Source organism: Rutilus rutilus (assembly GCF_951802725.1).
Source record: "Rutilus rutilus genome assembly, chromosome: 3".
NCBI classification, from domain to species: domain Eukaryota; kingdom Metazoa; phylum Chordata; class Actinopteri; order Cypriniformes; family Leuciscidae; genus Rutilus; species Rutilus rutilus.
Window position 1 is genome coordinate 34,949,557 of NC_140211.1, and position 20,777 is coordinate 34,970,333.

General features: G+C 38.2%; 1 protein-coding gene across 1 annotated transcript in view; it reads left to right on the forward strand.

The window, feature by feature from the left end:
• Positions 1-20,777, forward strand: part of b4galnt4b (beta-1,4-N-acetyl-galactosaminyl transferase 4b) — a 122,105-nt gene that overhangs the window by 81,411 nt on the left and 19,917 nt on the right. The window contains exons 9-10 of the mRNA XM_084403938.1: positions 4,972-5,050; positions 13,192-13,258. Of these exons, the coding sequence (XP_084260064.1) occupies positions 4,972-5,050; positions 13,192-13,258 (146 nt within the window). The remainder of the gene's footprint in view (positions 1-4,971; positions 5,051-13,191; positions 13,259-20,777) is intronic.

The following is a 20,777-nucleotide window of genomic DNA, read 5'->3' on the forward strand; positions in this document are numbered from 1 at the left end:
ACATTTTACACATTTGTATAAAAAAAAAAACTTGCACAGTTAAAATGTTAAGTATTTTGTGCTTTAGTAGTCAACACATCAAATACTTCTTTAAAACACGACATAAGATTATTAAAAATGTATGAATAATTTTCATTATTAATGAAGTTATTATAATTAAATTATTAATTCATTATTAATAATTTTCATTATAATGAAACGATACACAAAACAAAAGGTGCGCACACAGCGCATTCCCCATAGCCACGCTACAGCACAAAACACTTTCACATTAAATACTCTTTCCGCTGGATCAGCTTAGACCCTTTCCACTTGCTTGTCGATCACTCTTTCCACTTGCTGACGGCGTACGAATCCTCAATCCTTCTCTCTCTCATCTCTCACTCCACAGTGGCTTATATTCGGTCTCTCCACGCCAATTACTGCAACAAGACACAGGTGTTCGTCATTTGCACTTGACCTACTTACTCCTTGCTCGTCTCCTATCTCTCTCTCCCGTTACAGACCTCGCGGAACCACGCCCCCATCGCCACAGTGTACTTGAGTGTATTAAATATTAAAGTCTCTTTAGGTACACTTGATGGCCTTTTATTTAATTGATATGACAAGTACTATTTAAAAAATAAACAATTTGTAACGTCGTCATGAAACAGAACTTGCATCGACTTATGATGTAGATCCAATTGAAATGGCTTTTTGAATGAAAAAAAAAAATGTAGGGAAGGACTTGTTTGGTTCATCGTTGTGGTTTGCTATTGCTGTGATCTTAAGTGGGTGTCAGGTTGTACAGTTCTCATGCAGTAAACACGTCATCAGAGAAGAGATGTTGTTACAAAAGTTTTAAATTTTTGTTTAAATATTATGATGGCACATACATTTAAAATATAAAGATAATTTATATTAAGCACTGCAATATTCCACCAGAAATATTAATTGTCCATTTTGATTTCATTGTGACTATAAGATTTGAAGTACACTACAAGTGAACATTCAATACAAGTATACAATTAAGAACCTTCTTCACTACATTCTCATGCTGTCACAGTAAGCTGCATTGCACTTGGCTGATTTAATCAAAGCAACTCCAGCAGAACATCTGAAGAATAATTGTCATAACACAACCTCTGAATATGCTGCTATTCATATGTCTGTCTGTTTGTGACTTTTGTCTTTTCTAAGATGAAAATATCTTTCTAACAGAAATCCAAATCTGTGGTCTGAGATAGTTTACTCAAGTGTTTTCATCCCCTTGTCAACATTAAATAAAAACCTCCTTGCAGCTGACATTAGAAATCTCTTTTTTTGTAATACAATTTTATTCTGTTTGAGGTTTGATGGAAAAGACTACCTACGTAGGAAAGAGCCTTCAGCTGCATTTCTGAGGAAGGCGCTTCTTTGAATTTTATTTGACATTGGATGGCATATGGCACAGCTTATCTGTCCTTTTTGCTTAATTTGACACAGAGTTGTTTTATATTAGTAAGGTTAACTTGTTTTATGTTGATAATTGTTTAGTGTAATTTTTTTTTTAAGTGGTCCATTAGAAGAATGTATGGTATTCTCAGGATTCCTCAGTGTTTCTTAGTGTTTTGTCATACATGATTCTTGTTATGAGAAAGGTACTAACTGACAGAAGTCAATTTAAAGGGCTGCAGTAACAGAAAGGCAGCTTGTCTGTCCACCCATGCTTTTTTCAAGATTTTGTTCAGTTTGAGCTTTCAACAGCCTCGTTTTCATCAATTGTATTCTATAAATGAGCTTTTCCTCTGTGATGAAAAAAAAAAAAAAACAGTCCTTGATTCTTTAAATATCTCTAAATGGAGATTTTTTTCTAAACATTAAGTGCACATATGAAGCTTTCATCAGCTATATCAGACACAGGTAATCACACGCTCTATCTCTATTTATTTCTCTACTCAGTAATACTAATAACTTCACTGATGCAGTCCAAGCTGTTGTTGCAAGTTCTAAATAGACGGTTTTGAATTGGTACAGAGGATTGGGCTTGACTCTTGAAATGTTAAAGGAGCTGTATGTAAGAAATGTATTTCAATTAATCGTAAAATGGCCCTGATATGTCACTAGACATTAAGAAATCATGTTCATTTCAAATACTTATATCACTGACAACAGTAGTCCGGCCAGGATATTGTCATTTAAAAAGTTGATGATGTCATCTTGTGTTTTGGCCTGAAGCCCCACCCTCCACCTATCTACCAATCACGAAGTCAGTAGTGTTTCGGCATCGGGGTTGCCAGCTCTGCTCTTGTTACCACAGCTACGTAGCAGCCTACGTTCCTGCTGGATCCTGCAGCCTATCTGGCAACCTCGAGTCAGGGGGGAGGGGGAGGGGATACACCGCTCTACAGTAATTTGAAAGTGATTGCAGAACCAGTTTTGGCCACAATCTTAAATACGGTTCCTTTAACTTGAGATTTAAATTTGTGGTGGAAGAAAGTATAGTGGCTACAACACACAATATTGTGAAGTGTACGTTCCCGGAAGAAAACTGAAGACTGTTGTAGATAATTACTCACTTTGGAGAGGACTTTGTGCTTTGTAACTTTGCAGAACTTTTTCATCCTCAAACAGCAACATTGCACAATAAAAAAAGTTGCAAATGTAAAAAAGCATAATAGGACCCCTTTAAAACATAATGATTTAAAAGGTATTAAGTAAAACATTTAATTTGACATTATTACAAAGTGTTCTTTTTAAAAGTGTAATTAAATATAGTCATACGCTTTACACTTAAGTGTACTTTTACTTCAGTAATAATATTAATAGTATCTGCAATTTTTTTTTTTAAATATACAGTAATTTTAAGATTTGAAGTACACTACAAGTGGACATTAATACAATTAAGCACACTTCCTTTTCACCAGGACTATCTTGTTTGAAAATCAAATGAAATTACACTGGCTAGCATAAATGGCTAAGGTTACTTCACTGCTAATATAGTTCTCTTTCAAACAATCGAGATGGAAACACCAATCACAGCTCATGACAAGGAGCCCACCTCCTCCCTATATACACCTGTGATCCCCGAAAATGCATTCTTGTTCTCGTTCCCATGAACACTTTCCTTCAGCACCTGGGCTGCGCTGCTTCAGTTCACAAACGTACCGTCAACGTTGACGTTGCCGAACGCAGTGCAGTTAAAATCTCTTGTGGATTCTCTGCTCTTTACTGAGCTTCTCTGCTTTGCTTTCATTAGCGGTGTCTCCTATCCTAGCTAACGTGTTATGGCGAGCTAAGGTTACAGGATAATCTGACTTACCATGTCTGTGTCCAAGGTCGCCGTGGAGAAAGGGATGGCAGGATGTGGATTTATGATCTCGGGCAGGGATCCGCATCCGATGTGTATCGCATGCATGGGTGTCAAGCATGCTCAGGCCGCGCTGGTGGATGCAGAGAGTTGCGTGCACTGTTGTGTAATGCCAGCCAGGATCTTGGAAAGAAGGCTTCGGGTGGCTGCATCTTCGGCAAAGGGGGTCCAACCCTCTCCCCTGTGGGATTTTTCTTTGTGGGGGGATATTATGGATTTTCGACCAGCAGCTGCTTGCGGAAGGCTTATATGTTGTCTTATGAAGGGAGTGAAGCGTTTGACACCAGTGTCGAAGCGACTGGTCCCATCATGGGACTTGTCCACGGTTTAGAATGCTTCAACTCGGGCCCTGTTTGAACCTCTGGAGAGTGTTCATGTTAAGCTCCTATATCTGAAAACAATCTTACTACTTGCTTTAGTCTCAGCTAAGCGAGTGGGTGAGTTACATGTCTAAATTTTAGTCTGGATGACAGCAAAGTTACGCTGCTGCCTAACCTGGCTTTTGTTCCCAAAGTCAGTGATTCAGCTTATAACTGCTCTGCTTTGGAGTTGTGTGCCTTTTACCCCCCTCCATTTTCTTTGGAGGAGCGGAAATTGCACACTTTGTGCACATTATGTAAACAGGACACAATCGTTCAGGAAGAATGATCAGTTATCCATTTCATTGGCCACTCAATGTAAGGCTAAGTAGATCTCATTTCCCATTGGATGGTAGAGGCGATTAAATTGGCCTATACTTCTATGGGTCTTCATTCCCCGGCAGGCTTAAGGGCTCATTCTACAAGGACTGTGAATGCATCTTGGACATTGTTCAAGGGGATTTTAGTAGGAGATATTTGTGCAGCGGCAGGCTGGGCTTCCCCTCATACTGGTTTTCAGATGATTATCAGATTTTACTGTCTGGATGTCACTGAGCCTTATATGGCTTTTGCAGTTCTCAATGTTGGCTCTTTAGAGAATTGAAAGGTTATCTTTCTTTCTTGCTGGGTCTGTTCGGCGGCTTCTGAAAGCATGCGTTATGGGAGTTGGCTACTGTATATCATTCCAAAGTGAGATACCGAGCGATTCTTTGAAAGAGAACGTTAGGTTACTTGCGTAACCTCGGTTCTCTGAGAACAGAACGAGGTATCTCACCAAGCTTCCCTACTCACATAACACGGGGGAAAAGCGTGCTTAGAATGCTGTTTCGAGGATAATATTTGTATATATAGGGAGGGGGTGGGCTCCTTGTCATAAGCTGTGATTGGTCCGTCCTTCAGACAGATGTGGTGTAATTGGTGGTGCTTCCATAGTCTAGCACGCCTGGGTGCGTTTCCCATAGTGAGATACCTTGCTCTCTTCTCAGAGAAACCTGGGTTACGCAAGTAACCTAATGTTTTTCTAGTAGTTGAACAAGACTGTAGTGCTTCTTTGAGGAGATAAAGCACCTTAGTGATTCTGTCACTAACAGTGTACACATCCTCCAGTGCCTATGGTGCTTTGTGATTATTTTTTTTATTTATTTTTTCATCTTTGCATCGGGCAATTTTTTTTCCTTTCCTCATCTGGTCTCTCTCCATACCTCTCTGAGAGTGTCCCCTGCCCTCTCTTTCTTTCACTTTAATTCTCCTCCTTTTCCCTCTTCTCTCTCTCTCTTTCTGCAGTCTTATGTCCTCGCGTCGATACTACTTTGAGGTTTTGCACAAGCAAGATGACAGAGGTTCAGACCATGTGGAGGTGGGGGTGAGTACAGAGCCGGAGTTTGGAAAATTCTGGTAATTTACTGTAGATGTTGAAGTGTCCTCAATAAAACTTAAGTGAATGTGTCAATGAAACCTACTATGTGATAGTGTGTAGAAATTGTATATAAAACCTTTTTATTGATATTGTTTTATCCAGGACATCTTGCTACCTTTTAGTATATTTTCTTACCATTAGACTGTCCACCAAAGCTTTTATGTGCCCTTATGCTTCTATGGTCTACCTCTTTTAGTTATTGCATAATTTAAAGCTGAATAATAGAGAAGATGAGAAACAATGACAAATTAGTCAAGGAAATATTTTTCAAGGCTTGCGTCACTTAATACTGCAAAACACATACAGAGATGTTCTTGGTAATGGCCGAGTCAGAATTATTGCTGCAGTGCTAACCATGTAAAATTTTGTTTAAAAAAAATATAGTGTCTATATTCACAGCAAACAGGCATCTATCAGCCCACTTTTGTAACTCATTACCCATTTAAACATTTATAGATACTGCGTCTCTGATCATTACAATATCATTGAGTAGCATAACAGCCTCTTTGATAGCCTGATTATTTCCAGACTGCACCCAAAGGATGCAGAGTTTAGCCAGCGCATCTCAGTAATTTTATTATGCAGGAGAAGATAGAAAGTAGAAAACAAACAAAGTGAGTGAGAGAGAGAGAGAGAGAGAGAGAGAGAGAGAGAGAGAGAGAGAGAGAGAGAGAGAGAGAGAGAGAGAGAGAGAGAGAGAGAGAGAGAGTGGGAGAGAGCTGATAATGGAATAGAAAACAAATAGATTAAAATTGATTAGATCATTTTGTGTTCTGCTTGAGAGGGGCAAACTTGAGAATGAATAGAACCCCCTAAGTAAAAACATACTTTGTATAAAATTAATATATTTTTAATACATAATTTAATACATTTCCATATAAGCCCCTTTGATAACAGATGTTGTTGCTCCGTCTGTCTCTCTCTCTCTCCCCCTTCCATATAAATGTTGTTATTTATGTTAACATTAATAAGTTAACATTATTTAACATTATTTAATTTGTTTAACTATTTACCCCTTTTAATATTCCACACTTTTTTATTATATATGTATTTCTCCTAAACTAAATTTAGCTTTGTGTTAAATATGATTAACAAAATAGCAGGAAAGTCAGCTACCACGGGGTACCTCAGGGTTCAGTGCTTGGATCCCTACTCTTCTAGATACACACAGCATTTCTGAACCTATCATCCAAGCACATCGATTTTTCAGTAAAATCGGACCATTCTTATCTAAGCATGCTGTTTGAACATCTCTATACTAGACTACTGCAGTGCTCTTTTAGGCGGTCATCCTGTATCCACAATCAAACAACTGCAAATGATTCAGAAAGCAGTGGTGTGTTTGGTCTTCAGCGAACCTGTCAGTGCATATATCAATCTTACCAACTCCATCAGAACAGCTGAGTCCTTTTCTACCTGTCCTTTTCTATCTCTACTGTCTCTACTCTTAATGCACATACTTAACCGTACCATTCTCTTTCTGTTGTTTCACAGGGTCAGGGGTTTCACCTATATTTCTGAGCTTGTATTTTTCTGGTCAATTATGGAGCTTTGTATAACAGCACTTCTCTATGAAATGCCAAACCTTACTTAATAATAAATAAATAAATAAATAAATAAATAAATAAACACATACATACATACATACATAAATAAATAAATATACAAATAAATGTATATAAATGAATCAATTCTTATGTATGTATAATTGTTTATTTCCACATGTATTTATTTCTACATTTATTTATTTACAGGAGGTTACGCAGGGAATGAATGACTTAGAGATTGGCAATATGGCCAAAGTTTTATATCACGGTTTATGTCCTTTAATATCACCCTAACTGTATATAGGTTTACCATACATAGGCCTACTCTTTTTTCCGGACATGGCCGTAAAACATCAGCCGGTCGGGATTTCTAAACTGTCTTGGCACACATGAACAGAAGCTGCAGACTCTTTGACACGGAAGCGCGTGAAATTATCCACTATTAATCACATTTCATGTAAATGTGCTGGATGAGGCTGATAAGAGCTTGTGTTTATTGTTGATGAGACTCGCACACCAGCTCAGAACGAGGAGAGAAACCAGCTCACATTTTACTGTTTAAAGTCTACGCAAGCATAGGCTATATTGATCAATGCGTTTGAAACGCGACTGCAAATTCAGTTCACATTTCCTAATTTTACATGCGCAACATGTGACAATTCAAATGCTTAAAAATATAACGCATATTCTAAAGATGCTGCTCTTATATACTGATTAATCACACGTCTTAGGCTAAATCATCAATTGGAATTATTCGGGATTAAATCAAACAAAAGGAGCATCATGTAAGCGCAGCTGAGACACACATCTCATGCCATGCATTGTAGATACGTACACAGAAGCTAACTGCATTTTTTATGTATCTTCCAAAAACAATGTTGACAGCAATAAGAACAAACTTTTCCATAAAGAGGTGATATTTCCGCTATAAATTGATTTCCAGGGGCATAAAAAAAAAAAGTAGGCCTATGTATCATCAGCTAGGCCTATGTCAAGTTCTTAATTTTAATCGATCAATTCAGTTAGAATAAAAAGGCACTACTATATGGCTATTAGCCTGCCAGTAAAATAAAATCAGTTTCAGCAAAATCCATCTTCGCACTGCAGATGTGGGACGTGCAGAAGCGGACTCTGAATGGCATTAGATGAGTCATTCCATGAAAACGGTATGATTTGAGTCCCTCTGACCTTTTTAAGTGTATTTTATCTATTGGGTCACCAACATTTATTTTTTAAAAGCTTTTTGTATTAATTAAAATGTCTCCTTTAATAAAGTTTAAAAATAATGACATACATTTAGTTATATTAAAAATTATCTTGTTTTTTTTTTTCTTTCAGTTGACACCACCTACTTTGTCATGTCCCTCATGGCCTTCTATGAAAGTGTACTTGGGATACGAATAATAAAATTAGAAAAAAGTCAATACATTTTGCCATTCCCATGAATATCTACCTGTGCTTTTTTGCTGGTAATGTTTTTATTTTGTTTGTTTTTCTAATTAAATTCATGATTATTAATTAAAAGCACATTATTTAGTTCCGTACCTCAGTACAGAATAAGAGTGACATTTTATGTAACTTTTATATTTGCAATTACTGAATTAGTGTGAGGGACATCTGATTTATAGGAAAATGTTGATTTCATTACAAATATATTTAAGAATCATATTCAGAGAGCTCCCATAGTGTCCATAACGGGGTTGAAGACTAATAGTGCCCATATCTTAAAATAATTACCAATAATAATAGGGATTTGATGCCTGAGGTGGGAAAATATGTTTTTATTTAAAAAAAAACAAAAATGTGTAAGTCATTTAGCTTCTGTGTACGTATCTACAATGCATGGCATGAGATGTGTGCCTCAGCTGCGCTTACATGATGCTCCTTTTGTTTGATTTAATCCCGAATAATTCCAATTGATGATTTAGCCTAAGACGTGTGATTAATCAGTATCTAAGAGCAGAATCTTTAGAATATGCGTTATATTTTTAAGCATTTGAATTGTCACATGTTGCGCATGTAAAATTAGGAAATGTGAACTGAATTTGCAGTCGCGTTTCAAACGCATTGATCAATATAGCCTATGCTTGCGTAGACTTTAAACAGTAAAATGTGAGCTGGTTTCTCTCCTCGTTCTGAGCTGGTGTGCGAGTCTCATCGACAATACACACAAGCTCTTATCAGCCTCATCCAGCACATTTACATGAAATGTGATTAATAGTGGATAATTTCACGCACTTCCGTGTCAAAGAGTCTGCAGCTTCTGTTCATGTGTGCCAAGACAGTTTAGAAATCCCGACCGGCTGATGTTTTACGGCCATGTCCGGAAAAAAGAGTAGGCCTATGTATGGTAAACCTATATACAGTTAGGGTGATATTAAAGGACATAAACTGTGATATAAAATGTTGGCCATATTGCCAATCTCTAAGTCATTCATTCCCTGCGTAACCTCCTGTACAGGCACGTCCACAAACCTCTTACGTTTGGTTTGGTCACACCACAAAGTGTCACTGTGGCCTCAAAGCTTCAGCACTGCCGCTCGACTGCTATGTCTGAGGTAAAACACACACCCCTCATTAGCATACAGAGGAAGAAATATAAAAATACATAAATAAATGTAGACATTAATACAATTATACATAAATAAGGAAATAAAAGTATAAATAATTTTTTTTGTATATTTATTTATGTATTTATTTATTTATTTAGTCAGGTTTAGCATTCCATACTTCTCATGTTGCTGTTTTCATAGCAATGCATTTTTTTTGTAGTATTCCTCATTTTTAAATCACTTTGGATAAAAGCATCTGCTGAATGAATAAATCTAACATTGTATGATCAATAATGGCTAAAGAACAAAAGTGAATTCATAAATGTTTCAGGTTCATAATAATCTTTCTCATTTCTGCATATTATAATGCTTCATAGAATAGCAGCTTCATTTGTAAACTTAATTCATGACCCCTAGATCACTTTGTTGCTTTATGATATAATATTTAGATAAATTAATAAGAATGTAGAACTTCATCTAATGTCAGTCGAACAAAAGAACAAACTAGACAACTGATTAATTCAGTTGGTTTGACCCTTTTATTTCACACAATTGACTGGACAATCAGCACAGAGTACAGATAGTGGAGCTGTTAATTGGAAAGAAAGGATTTGGTGTCATTGTCTATAGATTTCTCACTTTTTTTCACTCAAAGACTGTCAGCTGAATTGTTACGTCTTTCCTGCTAGTCTTTTTTATCTTTAACTCACTTATCTACTCACAATGCTAATGTGACCATAAAAAAGCTGTCACTCCTGCACAACTTTGTGTCACTTATTATTATTATTATTATTTTACACCCAAATCCGCGACTGCGCAACTTTCAGTGCCTGGAGGCAAAGAAGGCCCAAGATGACGCATCTGTGTTTCACATCTTATTTAATGTTCACTGCAGAGTGAATAGGATGTTCAAAGACATGAGAGGAGCCCAATGAATAAATTCATTGAACTTGGAGGTATTCTCAGCTAGAGAGTCAACAGGGACCAGACACCAAAAAGCAAAAACAGCTAATTATCTGTGGCAAACACAGAAATTCATTTATTAACAAAAGTGCAGTGAGCTAGACTGTCGAGTTGACTCGAGATGCTTTAGATGTTCTATGTTTTTAGGCTCACTGCAACGTTAAGATTCCCCTTTCCCCCCAGTTTCAGCTATTATATCAGAAAAGGTAGGATAACCTCTGTGATGTGCATATGTGCTTAAACTTTTCATGGTTGCTTTGAGAGTTATTCTGAGGCTGATTAGCATTTTAACAGAATCCCCTGACTTTGTAAGGACAAAGAGATCTAATAAAGCCTGTCTGATGTAGTCTGACCAGAAACTATCCAATATGACATTTGCAGGAGGAACTATTATGGATGGTGCTGTCAGTCAACAGTGAATGGGCTCAATTTTATTCATCGTCAAAACAAAGGAGAAATAAATATGTAGCTGATGCAATATGTGCAACATTATGCAAGCTACATGTTGTTTTCTAGGGATTGCAATTTAACTGAACCCAGTTATTTGTGTACTGTATTTATTAACCTTGGTTAATGTTAGTTAATAATAATACAATGTTCATTTTGAGTTAATGTTAGCTCAGGTCCATTGAATAATATTTACAGTTATAGCTTTTGATTTTAGTAATGTATTCGTACATGTTGAAATTAACATGAACCATGAAAAATAAGTGTTTTTCGTTGTTAGTTCATGTTAACTAATGTAGTTAACTCATTTTGACAAATGGAACCTTATTCTAAAGTGTTACTAAAGATTTGTTTTGTTATATAGACAGTGATAAAGGACAGTATGTGTTGGCTGCCTATCTAGTCCTTGATCGGTGTGTAATACTGCTTACAGTATAGGTGTATTTGTTGGTGTGGGAACGTGCATGATTGTTTGCATGGATATATTTGTGTATGTGCGCGTGTGTGTATTATGTCACTGGGGGCAAACAGGCATCTGTGACTTCTCAGATCTGACATTGTGCTGTAACTGCACTCCATCGATTCCCGAAAGGCAAATCTGACCTTGAGAAACACAAGCTGTGCAGAACAACAGGGTGAATACTAAACACTGAAGAAAACTGATTCAGGTGTGTGGATGTTTATGTTGTGTTGTCCAAAACTAACCCTCATCAGTGTGTTAAAAGTAAGGGTACGTCTATTACGTTTGATTCTGGCACTTAACTGGAGTCTTTCTCAAGATTCCTCGACTGTCAAATAGATCAGCGAATTCATAATTGAGTCAAATAATCTTTCTAAATGCTCATATTTTGAGTGTGTGCTTGTGACAATTAGTATGCAAAGACAGTGAGTTTGATAGACACTGCTTCTCTGTTATGTACCATTTTCTGGGCCTGGAACTGTCAAACTATAAGCAATGTCGACATCAAACTGCTCTAAATTCAAATGACTTTCTCTCATATTTTCTCCTCTCTTTGTTCTCTTTTTCTCTCTGTATCTCTTCCCCCTACTTTGTTCAACTGTACAGTCTGAAATGCTGAAAGCTGTTGTGTAGTGTAGCATTGGTGTGCGAATGAAAGAGTGAAAGTGTGTGATTCTAAAGATCAGTGTGATAAGAGTTTTTTGTTATGTGATTGCTAAATTGACCTCTTGCTTAAGAGTGGCCTAGAAGTGATGTTGTAATTGTAGAGCCTCTTTAGAAAAATTGCTATGTGTCTGTATCCCATCTATTTCGAGAGCCAGTGTCGTCCCAGAGCATTGTGAAGGTGAAAGCAGAAAGACAGTGAGGGTGGAGGGGGATTCTCTAAAAATGAATTGTGCCTGCTTTGCCTTCGCTGTCTGCATTGTTTAAGCTCTCGATTCACTAAATGAATTATGTAAATGCCACAAATATGGCAAAAGTCTGTGCTAAACACAAAATGCCTGCATTTGCACTAGAGGTTTTGATGCCCAATTCCGATTTGTTGACTATATCCAGCTTACATATTCTTTTAAAACTGACCCATATCCGATATCTGCATTTACACTTTACACCTGGCATACATACAAAAAACAAGCCAAGGTAGACAAACTGACCCGGTAAAGCTTAGGCCGAAAAGGAAGTAAAAACATTGTGATTTGCAGTGGACGCAGTCACGCAGACTAAATGACAATACAAGCTTTAGCTTTCTGCACCATCTTCAGAGGTCAGCAAAACATTGGTCTCTTAAGGCGGAGAAAGAGAGGAGTGCCCTTGTTGCAGCCTGGGCATTGAAAAGAGTCATGTGATCACAGATGGTGTCCACCTGAATTGACGTCATTCGCCACCATCGCTTTTTCAATGACGGATGACTCGCATTGACAGGGGAATATCTGATCTGTCCACTTTCATGGCAGACGCAAATGCATGTATCTTCGCAAACGCACATATTGTCCTGCTTATATGTTCTTGGATCATATCCGATCTGTGCCACATGGGAGGGAAAAAATCGGAATTGGGTCACCATATAATGTCAATCTGGCCTTTGTATGGTACTATTTCAGACCATACTTTATTGGAACTGTACAACATCACGCTATCGAGGCACCATGAATCAACATATGCCCAGTTTTAATCATTATTTGATGAATAACTGCTACCAAAAAAAAAAAAGAATGACTTCTCACAAGAATTTCAAAGTAAAAATAGATTTGATTGATTTTTTATTAAACTTGATTGCAGGTGGTTAATGGATAATTAAAATGATCATTTTTAAATATTAAAAAAATATTTGTTTTATTTATTTTATTTATTTCATTTTTAGCATCTGCATGGTAATCTGGATTGCAGATGGTTAGTGGATTATTAATTTTATGAACATTTTTCATTTGAAAAGTTATTAATTTAATTATTAGCATCCTGAACTGAATTCCAGGTGGTTAGGTGGAATAAAGCGCCCTGGAATAAGGCATTTGTTTTGCCCTGAAATCCTGTATCGCAAAGTGTCGCAACTGATTTGTGAATTTGCCCCAGCAGACTTTTCTCTCCTTTACACCTCTTTGTCCGTCTCTTCTCTTGCAGTGGAGACCTTTCCTTCCTGGGCTGAAGTATGATGTCATTGATTCAGCTTATATCTCGTTGTACACAGGTAAATCCTCCTTCCTTTTAGAGATTTTTTCATGCTAAATATACATGCACATGTTTCAGGGAAGATAAAACAGAAAATGGAATGAATTCTCAAGAGTAACATTTGCAAACTCTGCCATTTGCAATCATATCTGAATATTGCAGTTCACATTCACAGCCTCTGAACATCACAGCTTCTGCAGTTCTGCTGTTTGTGTGAAAAGTGGCATTGCACTTACATTTAAATGGAGGCAGTGGCAACTAGGTAATCACCAGAAAACACTTTCCCCTGAGCCTCCTGTGTTTGCTGTGACAGTCAGCATATACGTTGTACTCCTTTGCCTATCGTCTTATCAAGCATTACATATGTTCACACGCTCCCCTTCAAATTACTGCTATTCATCAAGGGAACTGACTTTAATTTACACATGCTTTTAAGAGGAAGTAGAGACACAAAGTGAGAGAGGGAGGGGAAAGAAGAAAGACAATCCCCATGGCCCTCCTTTGCTTCGTTTACATAATTATTTGAGACGAAAGCAATTTTTCGATTAAATCCTTACTGTACTTAACAAGCTGAGGGAGAGGGGGATGTGCATTAGCTTCCACCGCCATCCCACACAGCTCACCGGAGAGTACGGAGCCAACTCCGGAGTGTCCTAATCATTAATCACGCAGACCACTCCCTTAAGGAAGACCGCACCGTATGTAAGGCACACAGACACACTGTTTTTCTCTCTCTAGTCATGCCATCTGGGAGATGCAGATGGAGGGAGATCTCCAGAGCGAGAAGTTTAACTTTGACTGTCTTTCCGCTCTATTAACAAGAGATAGAGTATATGGTGAACCTTCATGAACCGGTCTCCTTCCATTTGCTTAGTTTTAGTTTTTTTTTCATAATTTTTTAATCATTGTATTGTGTAATTATCATTTATAAACGTTTATTTTATTTACATTTTTTATTTCGTTTTTATTACATCTACATCATGGTTATATTGATAATTTGGGGTGTAACAATACACTTGTCACGATTCAATACAAATCACGATACTGAATTCGTGATACGATACTATCGCGGTATATTAAATAAATAAAGAAGATCTTTTTTTTTATTATTACTTTATAATTCTTAAAATAATAATATTAATATTTTATTATTATCAGGACCCACAAATATTCTCCCATTGTATTATTCTACATTATATTCAACATCATATATAGTAGTGTAAAGCCCCTTTCACACAGCGCTTTGAACCCGGGAAATTGCCGGCAAATTGCCAGAGCGCCTTCTGTGTGAACGCAAACACGACCCGGGATTGATGCCGGGATCGATGCCAGGTTGGGGACCTAGTAACATTGCCGTGTTCAGTCCCGGAACGTGCCCTGTGTGAACAAAAGCCGTAATAATGCCGTGTCGTAGTGATGACGCTGAAGCGCGGGATTGTTCGCCAGCTGTGAAACGGTACGTAATGCGCAAGTTTATGATCGAATCAGAGTAAAAAATGCACAAGCGTGGTTTGCTCATCAGCAAACTTAAGACGCTGCTGAGACATTACAAGTCACATCAATGTCACGTGTCTTTACGGGATTTTTACGGGTTGTGTGTGAACGCACTCTCTGATTCCGGAAAATCACTGGCAGTGTGAATGAGCCAAAATCAAACGAACCCGGCTCAAATCCCGGGTCACTTTATCCGTGTATTTTCCGGAATCTCTGTGTGAAAGGGGCTTAATATAGTAGTGTCACTGAAACTGTAAACTTTCTTTTTTTTTTCACACGCAGTACTCTGCATAGGCTTTTTGCAAACCACAGTCAATTGTATTGGAAGGGTTGTTGGATACTCTCTTTGAACCCTTGGAGTCAGTTTCTAGTTAAGGTGATTTTGCATCCTAGGCCAAATCCTAAATCCACATCCTAAAAGTGCCTTCATCTCCCTTACATCCTGTTGTTCTCAGACTCCAAGCCTTCTCCCCTCATCTGTTTGATACTGCAGAACAAGAGAGACTGAATAAGTTTTGTCCAGTCCGGGCCCTTAAAACATATGTCCACTGTTCAGGCCAGTGGCTTATGACTGATCAACTCTTTGTATGTTTTGGTGACCGAGGGTCCACCGCTTCCAAACAAACTATTTCTCATTCAGTCTCAAATGCGGTCTCTCTGTGGCCTATGAGTCTTGCTCCGCCTCTAGGTATGAAGGATGATTTTATCCGGAGTGTGGCTGCCTCAATGATGCTGGCAAGGGGTGCGTCTTTGCAAGATGTTTGTGCTGCGGCAAGCTGGTCCTTTCCGCACACATTCATCAGGTTTTATATCGTGGCTGTTTGGTCAACTCTGGGCTCTCAAGTGCTGTTGGGTTGTCCCATTCCTGTATCTACAGTTGGTGCTTGTGCAACTTTCACATCTGTGATGCAGGCATCCTCTTAGTATGGTGGCGTGGTCATTGACGTTCCCATTGTGTCTACAACATGATGCATCGTCGATGTTTCCTTGAAAGGAATCTTCTCAGGGTTACGTACATAACCCGGTTCCCTGAGATGGGAACGAGACGATGCGTCGTGTTACCATACTTCAAATACGCCTGTGCGGCGTCTTCAGACAATCGAATCTGAATGACAATCATGCAGGCGCCTTATATAAATTTAGTCACCTGACATCGCCCATGACCAATCAGAGCTTGACATGTAGCACACGAGGTTCAGACACCTGCACGCTCTGAAGGCTTCCCATTGCATCAACGACATGACACATACGTAACCCTGAGACATTTTTCTCTGTTATTATTAATATGAATCGAATAAGAAGTGTATGCACTAAGTTTATCATCTATTTGCTCTTCTATGCACTGAAATGTTTTGTTAATTTTCCTATACTTAAAGATGCCACAGTCACTGTATGCATGTGCTGCACTTTATTTGTACCATTTTGTTTTATCAATATATTTTTATTTATCTGTTTACCTTTCTTTAGAATTTTTCCAGATCCAATACAGTCGGCTGCTTCGTTTGTCAACGACATTTTCTTTGCGAACTCTCCATTACACTGTGCCTCATTTACAAAACAATCTGCTGTCAAATTCTCTGAACAAACATACAATCCTCTTACTCAATCCATTACACCAATAATAAAAGAAAAAATTCCTGGCAGTGGTATCCTTCGGATATCTCCACAGAAATTTGTGTATTAGCTGTTTAAACAAGACACGTCAAATTGAACATTCCTTTGTGCCAGGTATAAACTAAACAATACTTTGTCTGTTACGATAGTCACGGTGTCAGATTATGCAATTTTGACTACTAAATTCTTGTGTCATTGACAAGAATCATGTCAGACTTCATATTGCTCCCCGACCAATCATCGCTAGCCGTCTTTAACGACATGCGTGATGTCATCGAGAAGGCAGAACTAGCGATTGACTTCACAAGAGCATAAACAAACAATAGTTGTACTAGCCTAATGCTAAGTCTGGTTCTCACCGGGTTGCTGAAATTCTTCCGGTATAATTTGCGTGGTAGTCCCTGGACAAAACATCATATAGATAGGGGAATTGTTGCCATAGCTCCATGAACCTTTCCTCCATTGCATAATTCCACCTAGCATCACCAATACAATCGTTACTCTTTCGTTTTGTTGTGTTTGAAAGCTGTGTAAGGAAGATATTCTATGCTCCTATTGGTCAACGTCACAGATGTGATGGAACCCATTGTCATGTTGTGAAGCATCCACTATGACACACTATACGAGATGAAACGATCATTCTTGCATCTCGAAGGCCATTGCCGTTTATGAACCTCCACAACAACTTACGTCAAATGGATCGTGCCAAAATCAGGCTCATATCGTGTGATCTGAACCCGTCATTACGCTTCCATTTACTCTTCCTTTTGTCCTCTTGTCAGAAGACTCAAGTGTGTGGAGTGCATGACAAAGCATCTGTATAGCAACTGTATCCAGTGTAGACAGCGTCAGTGATTATAATGGGTTCTATTTGCTTTTAATGCAACGCTCACATCCTGTGTAGGCAAGTGTCAGCTGTTAAGCGACTGGATGCCAGTGGGTGGGGCCTATGGTGCAATGATGTAAAGCTATTAATCAATGTCTTGCTCTGGAGGCAGTCATATGCAAATGTATTTGCCTGTGTAATATCACAAATCCCACAATATATAAAAAAATCTGTTTTGGGAGCTTGATTAAAAAAAATGCTTTGTTTGTAATGAAACAAAGTTTCATAGCTTAAAATGTCTTTAAGCTATGAAAATTATAGGATGTTTTAATGGAACAAATACCTCTTACAGTATATGTCAAAAGATCAAGGCAAATTTGATTTATCATATCATGACCCCTTTAAAGTCTTATCTTTGTACTCTAAGGTACTAATATGAACCTACTAGGAGTAGATAAGATACAAAGTTATCCCTTTAAGGATAATGCCCAGTTTTCGTTATTTTATCTTTATTATTCAAAAATAAGATTAAAAATCTGCAAATTATGAACAATAGGACAAATGCATTTACATGCATTTAGCAGACGCTTTTATTCAAAGCGACTTACAAGAGCCACAAGTTAGACTTACAAGAAAGAGGAGAAATGCAGAGACAAAATAGAAGAAAGTTTGTTTGAGATTTTATTCTATTTTATGTGCAATTAAATTTGCTTGTTATGTGTCTGTTCAATAATCAATAAAGCCATATGGCCTATGACTAAAGCTTTAAAGCTTCAACCGCATCAACGGACACATCAGTCAAAGCCTGCAGTCTTTTTAGCCGATAATGGCACAACTCTGCTCCATCTCTTTGTTCTTTGTCTTCATATTGGATGCTACTCTAGGCTATCCCTTTATACTCTCTCTTTTCATCCCTCTGTCAGTGCCACGTGCTTTCTTTCAGCATTTCTAGCATCAGTGTAGACAGACTATAACTTGACTGATAGACTATAACTTATACTTGCCCAGTAACATATTTGCAGTAGATTGATAGGACTAATTAAAGTGTGTTTTCATCAGCGGCTAGCTGAGCAGACACTGTTGTGAGCTCTCATAATGTCAGGAGAAAAGCCGTAATGAATATAGTCTCCCTCTCACACGCACACACACACACACACACACCTGCATGCTTCAGTGCCCATAGACTGATCTCTAAGGGATTGTCTTAAAGCACGGGAAGTGTGTGTAGGCCTGGTTGCATCTCTTTATGCCTTAGGAAAGTGTCCATACAAAAAAAAAAAGACAAAAAAAAAAATAAAATTAACCTGATCCAACCAGAAATTAGGTTTCCCAGAGGGAGGTTGTATTTTGAATTTGAAGCCTAGCAGTGTGGGAAAGTGTTGAAGAGTAACATGTTTATTGATGGTCTGTACTGGCTCCAAATTTAGTGTAAAGATGTAATGCTATATAAAAGCTGAACTAAAATATGCAGTCCATAACTCACCTCCTCTCTGGTGCAGTTTGGCTCTGTGTCAATGAAATGTCACTTTAAACTTTACAGTTGTGGTGACAAGCAGCAAGCATCTTGTTTCCTGACGGCTGTCTATGAGCATCAACTGTCAACTTTAGGACATTTGATACATTATTTTCAGTGGTTTTACAACCACTGAAAATAATGTATTTCCTTTGTAAATAAATATACACTGTTCATAAGTTTGAAAGACATCATACGTTTTTTAAAAGACATCTCTTATGCTCAGTAAGGCAGTAAAAACAGCAAAATTGTGAAGTAAGGACCACCCGTCGGCCCAACAATGGAATCCAATGGCGTGGGCGGAGGTATAATGTGTGTAGGTCTTTTCAGCGCTTCTGTGAAGTTCACTTAATTTATTATAATTTTGTTTAAATTTGATTCTAGTTCCGTGCTTAGTCTGACTCCAATTTCAAATGGTTATTAAATTTAGACTTGGTTTCTACTTCTAGTTAGGAACTAACCATAAATATTGGTTATGTTTTAATTTAGGTATTTGATTGTTCTGGGTATCCCATCATTTCAGTTATTCGTTCATTAGGGGCCCGATGCCGCATAAAGACACACGCCAGCTGGGTTACGTGGATCTCAGGGACACAAACTCGCCCGCCTGATCTTACTCAAAGGGTGCAGTGTTAGCTATTATCTTTTTAGTCGGTTGCCTACTGCTCTCTCATAAAAAAAGTGTAGTTTATGTAGCCACTTCTGTACAACTTGCTAAGTCAGTGATAGACAGAAATCAAAAGGTCTTCAGATGACATGCCTACTGCTCCATTTATTCATAAGCCTTTAGGTTGACCTCTCCTGGACACAGATTTGCGGTAGCACGAGCCGCCTCATAATCTACGGGTAATGATAATTTCAGAAGAATTCAGAATAGATTTGTCAGGTAAAAATGTATCATGCGTGTGTGAGTGTTCTGAGTGCAGGAAGATACTAACACAGCACTGTGTGGGGGTTTTCTGGATACAGAATTCTCAATGACTCTTCGGCCAGTTTCCCTTAAAGGTCCCATTGAATGGATTATTTTATTATTTTAGAATGTTTCCTGGGGTGCCCTTATAATGTTAGTATGTTTTTAGGAACAAAAAAAAAATACTTTTGTGTTCATTGGTACAATCCAAACACTGAGCAACTGCCATGCTTCGCTCGTTTGCAAGCCATAATGTCTCTCGAGGAAAAACCAATATCGCGCTCGCGCAGCTCATTTTCTCATGGGCGGCCAAATTCTTTTTGCGGGCAAAGAAGAGAAAGGGGAGGTAACCTTTCCCCTTATGACGACATAAGGAGAAGATTTCTAGATTCGCCCGTCTGAGCTTTCATTTTCTCAAAAATACCCAGGGCTTGGTTTACACCCATCAAAACGTCTAGCCACTGGGGGACCATAGGCAGGCTAGGGAAACTCATATTAAGGTTAAAAAACCTCATAAAGTGAAATTTTCATGCAATGGGACCTTTAAATACCCAGACCAGAACAAAAGAGTTGTAAATATTTACTACACCAATATTTTTGGATTTGTTGGACCTACTCTCGTGCCCCAAAGGGTCACACTTGGTTTTGGGGGAGAGGAACAATGATTATTAGATATCTTGAAGAGACACCACCCACAACAGTGGGTTTCAATCTTTCACATAATATAAGTGACTGCTGTGAAATTTGAGTCATTTAAAATGATACCAAACATGAAAGAGAAAAAACTATATATTTACAAGATACGTCTTATAACTAGCCTGGCAAGCCAGACCTACATCAAGATGTTAGGTGGTCTGGCAACTCACCATAGACACGGCTCAATCCGAGGGGCGGGATAAACGGCTGTCTTTCAAATTCCCTCTGCTCGCAATAGGACAGCGCTTCAACCAACCAGAGCGTTTTCCCAACAGCGGAGCTAACGTTACTTGATAGATTCAACTTTTGAATCTGGCCGGCAAAACTACGAACACATCTTCCTTTTTTAAGAATGACTTCAGTGCCGTTCTTTGCTCTTTTCTCAAAGAAAAACTTAACTCCAAGTCCTCCAGAGTCGCGGCCAAAGCCGATTCGAAAGACTGTTCTCCAGCAGCCGTCATTCTTTGTTTTCAAGTAGCAGGAAA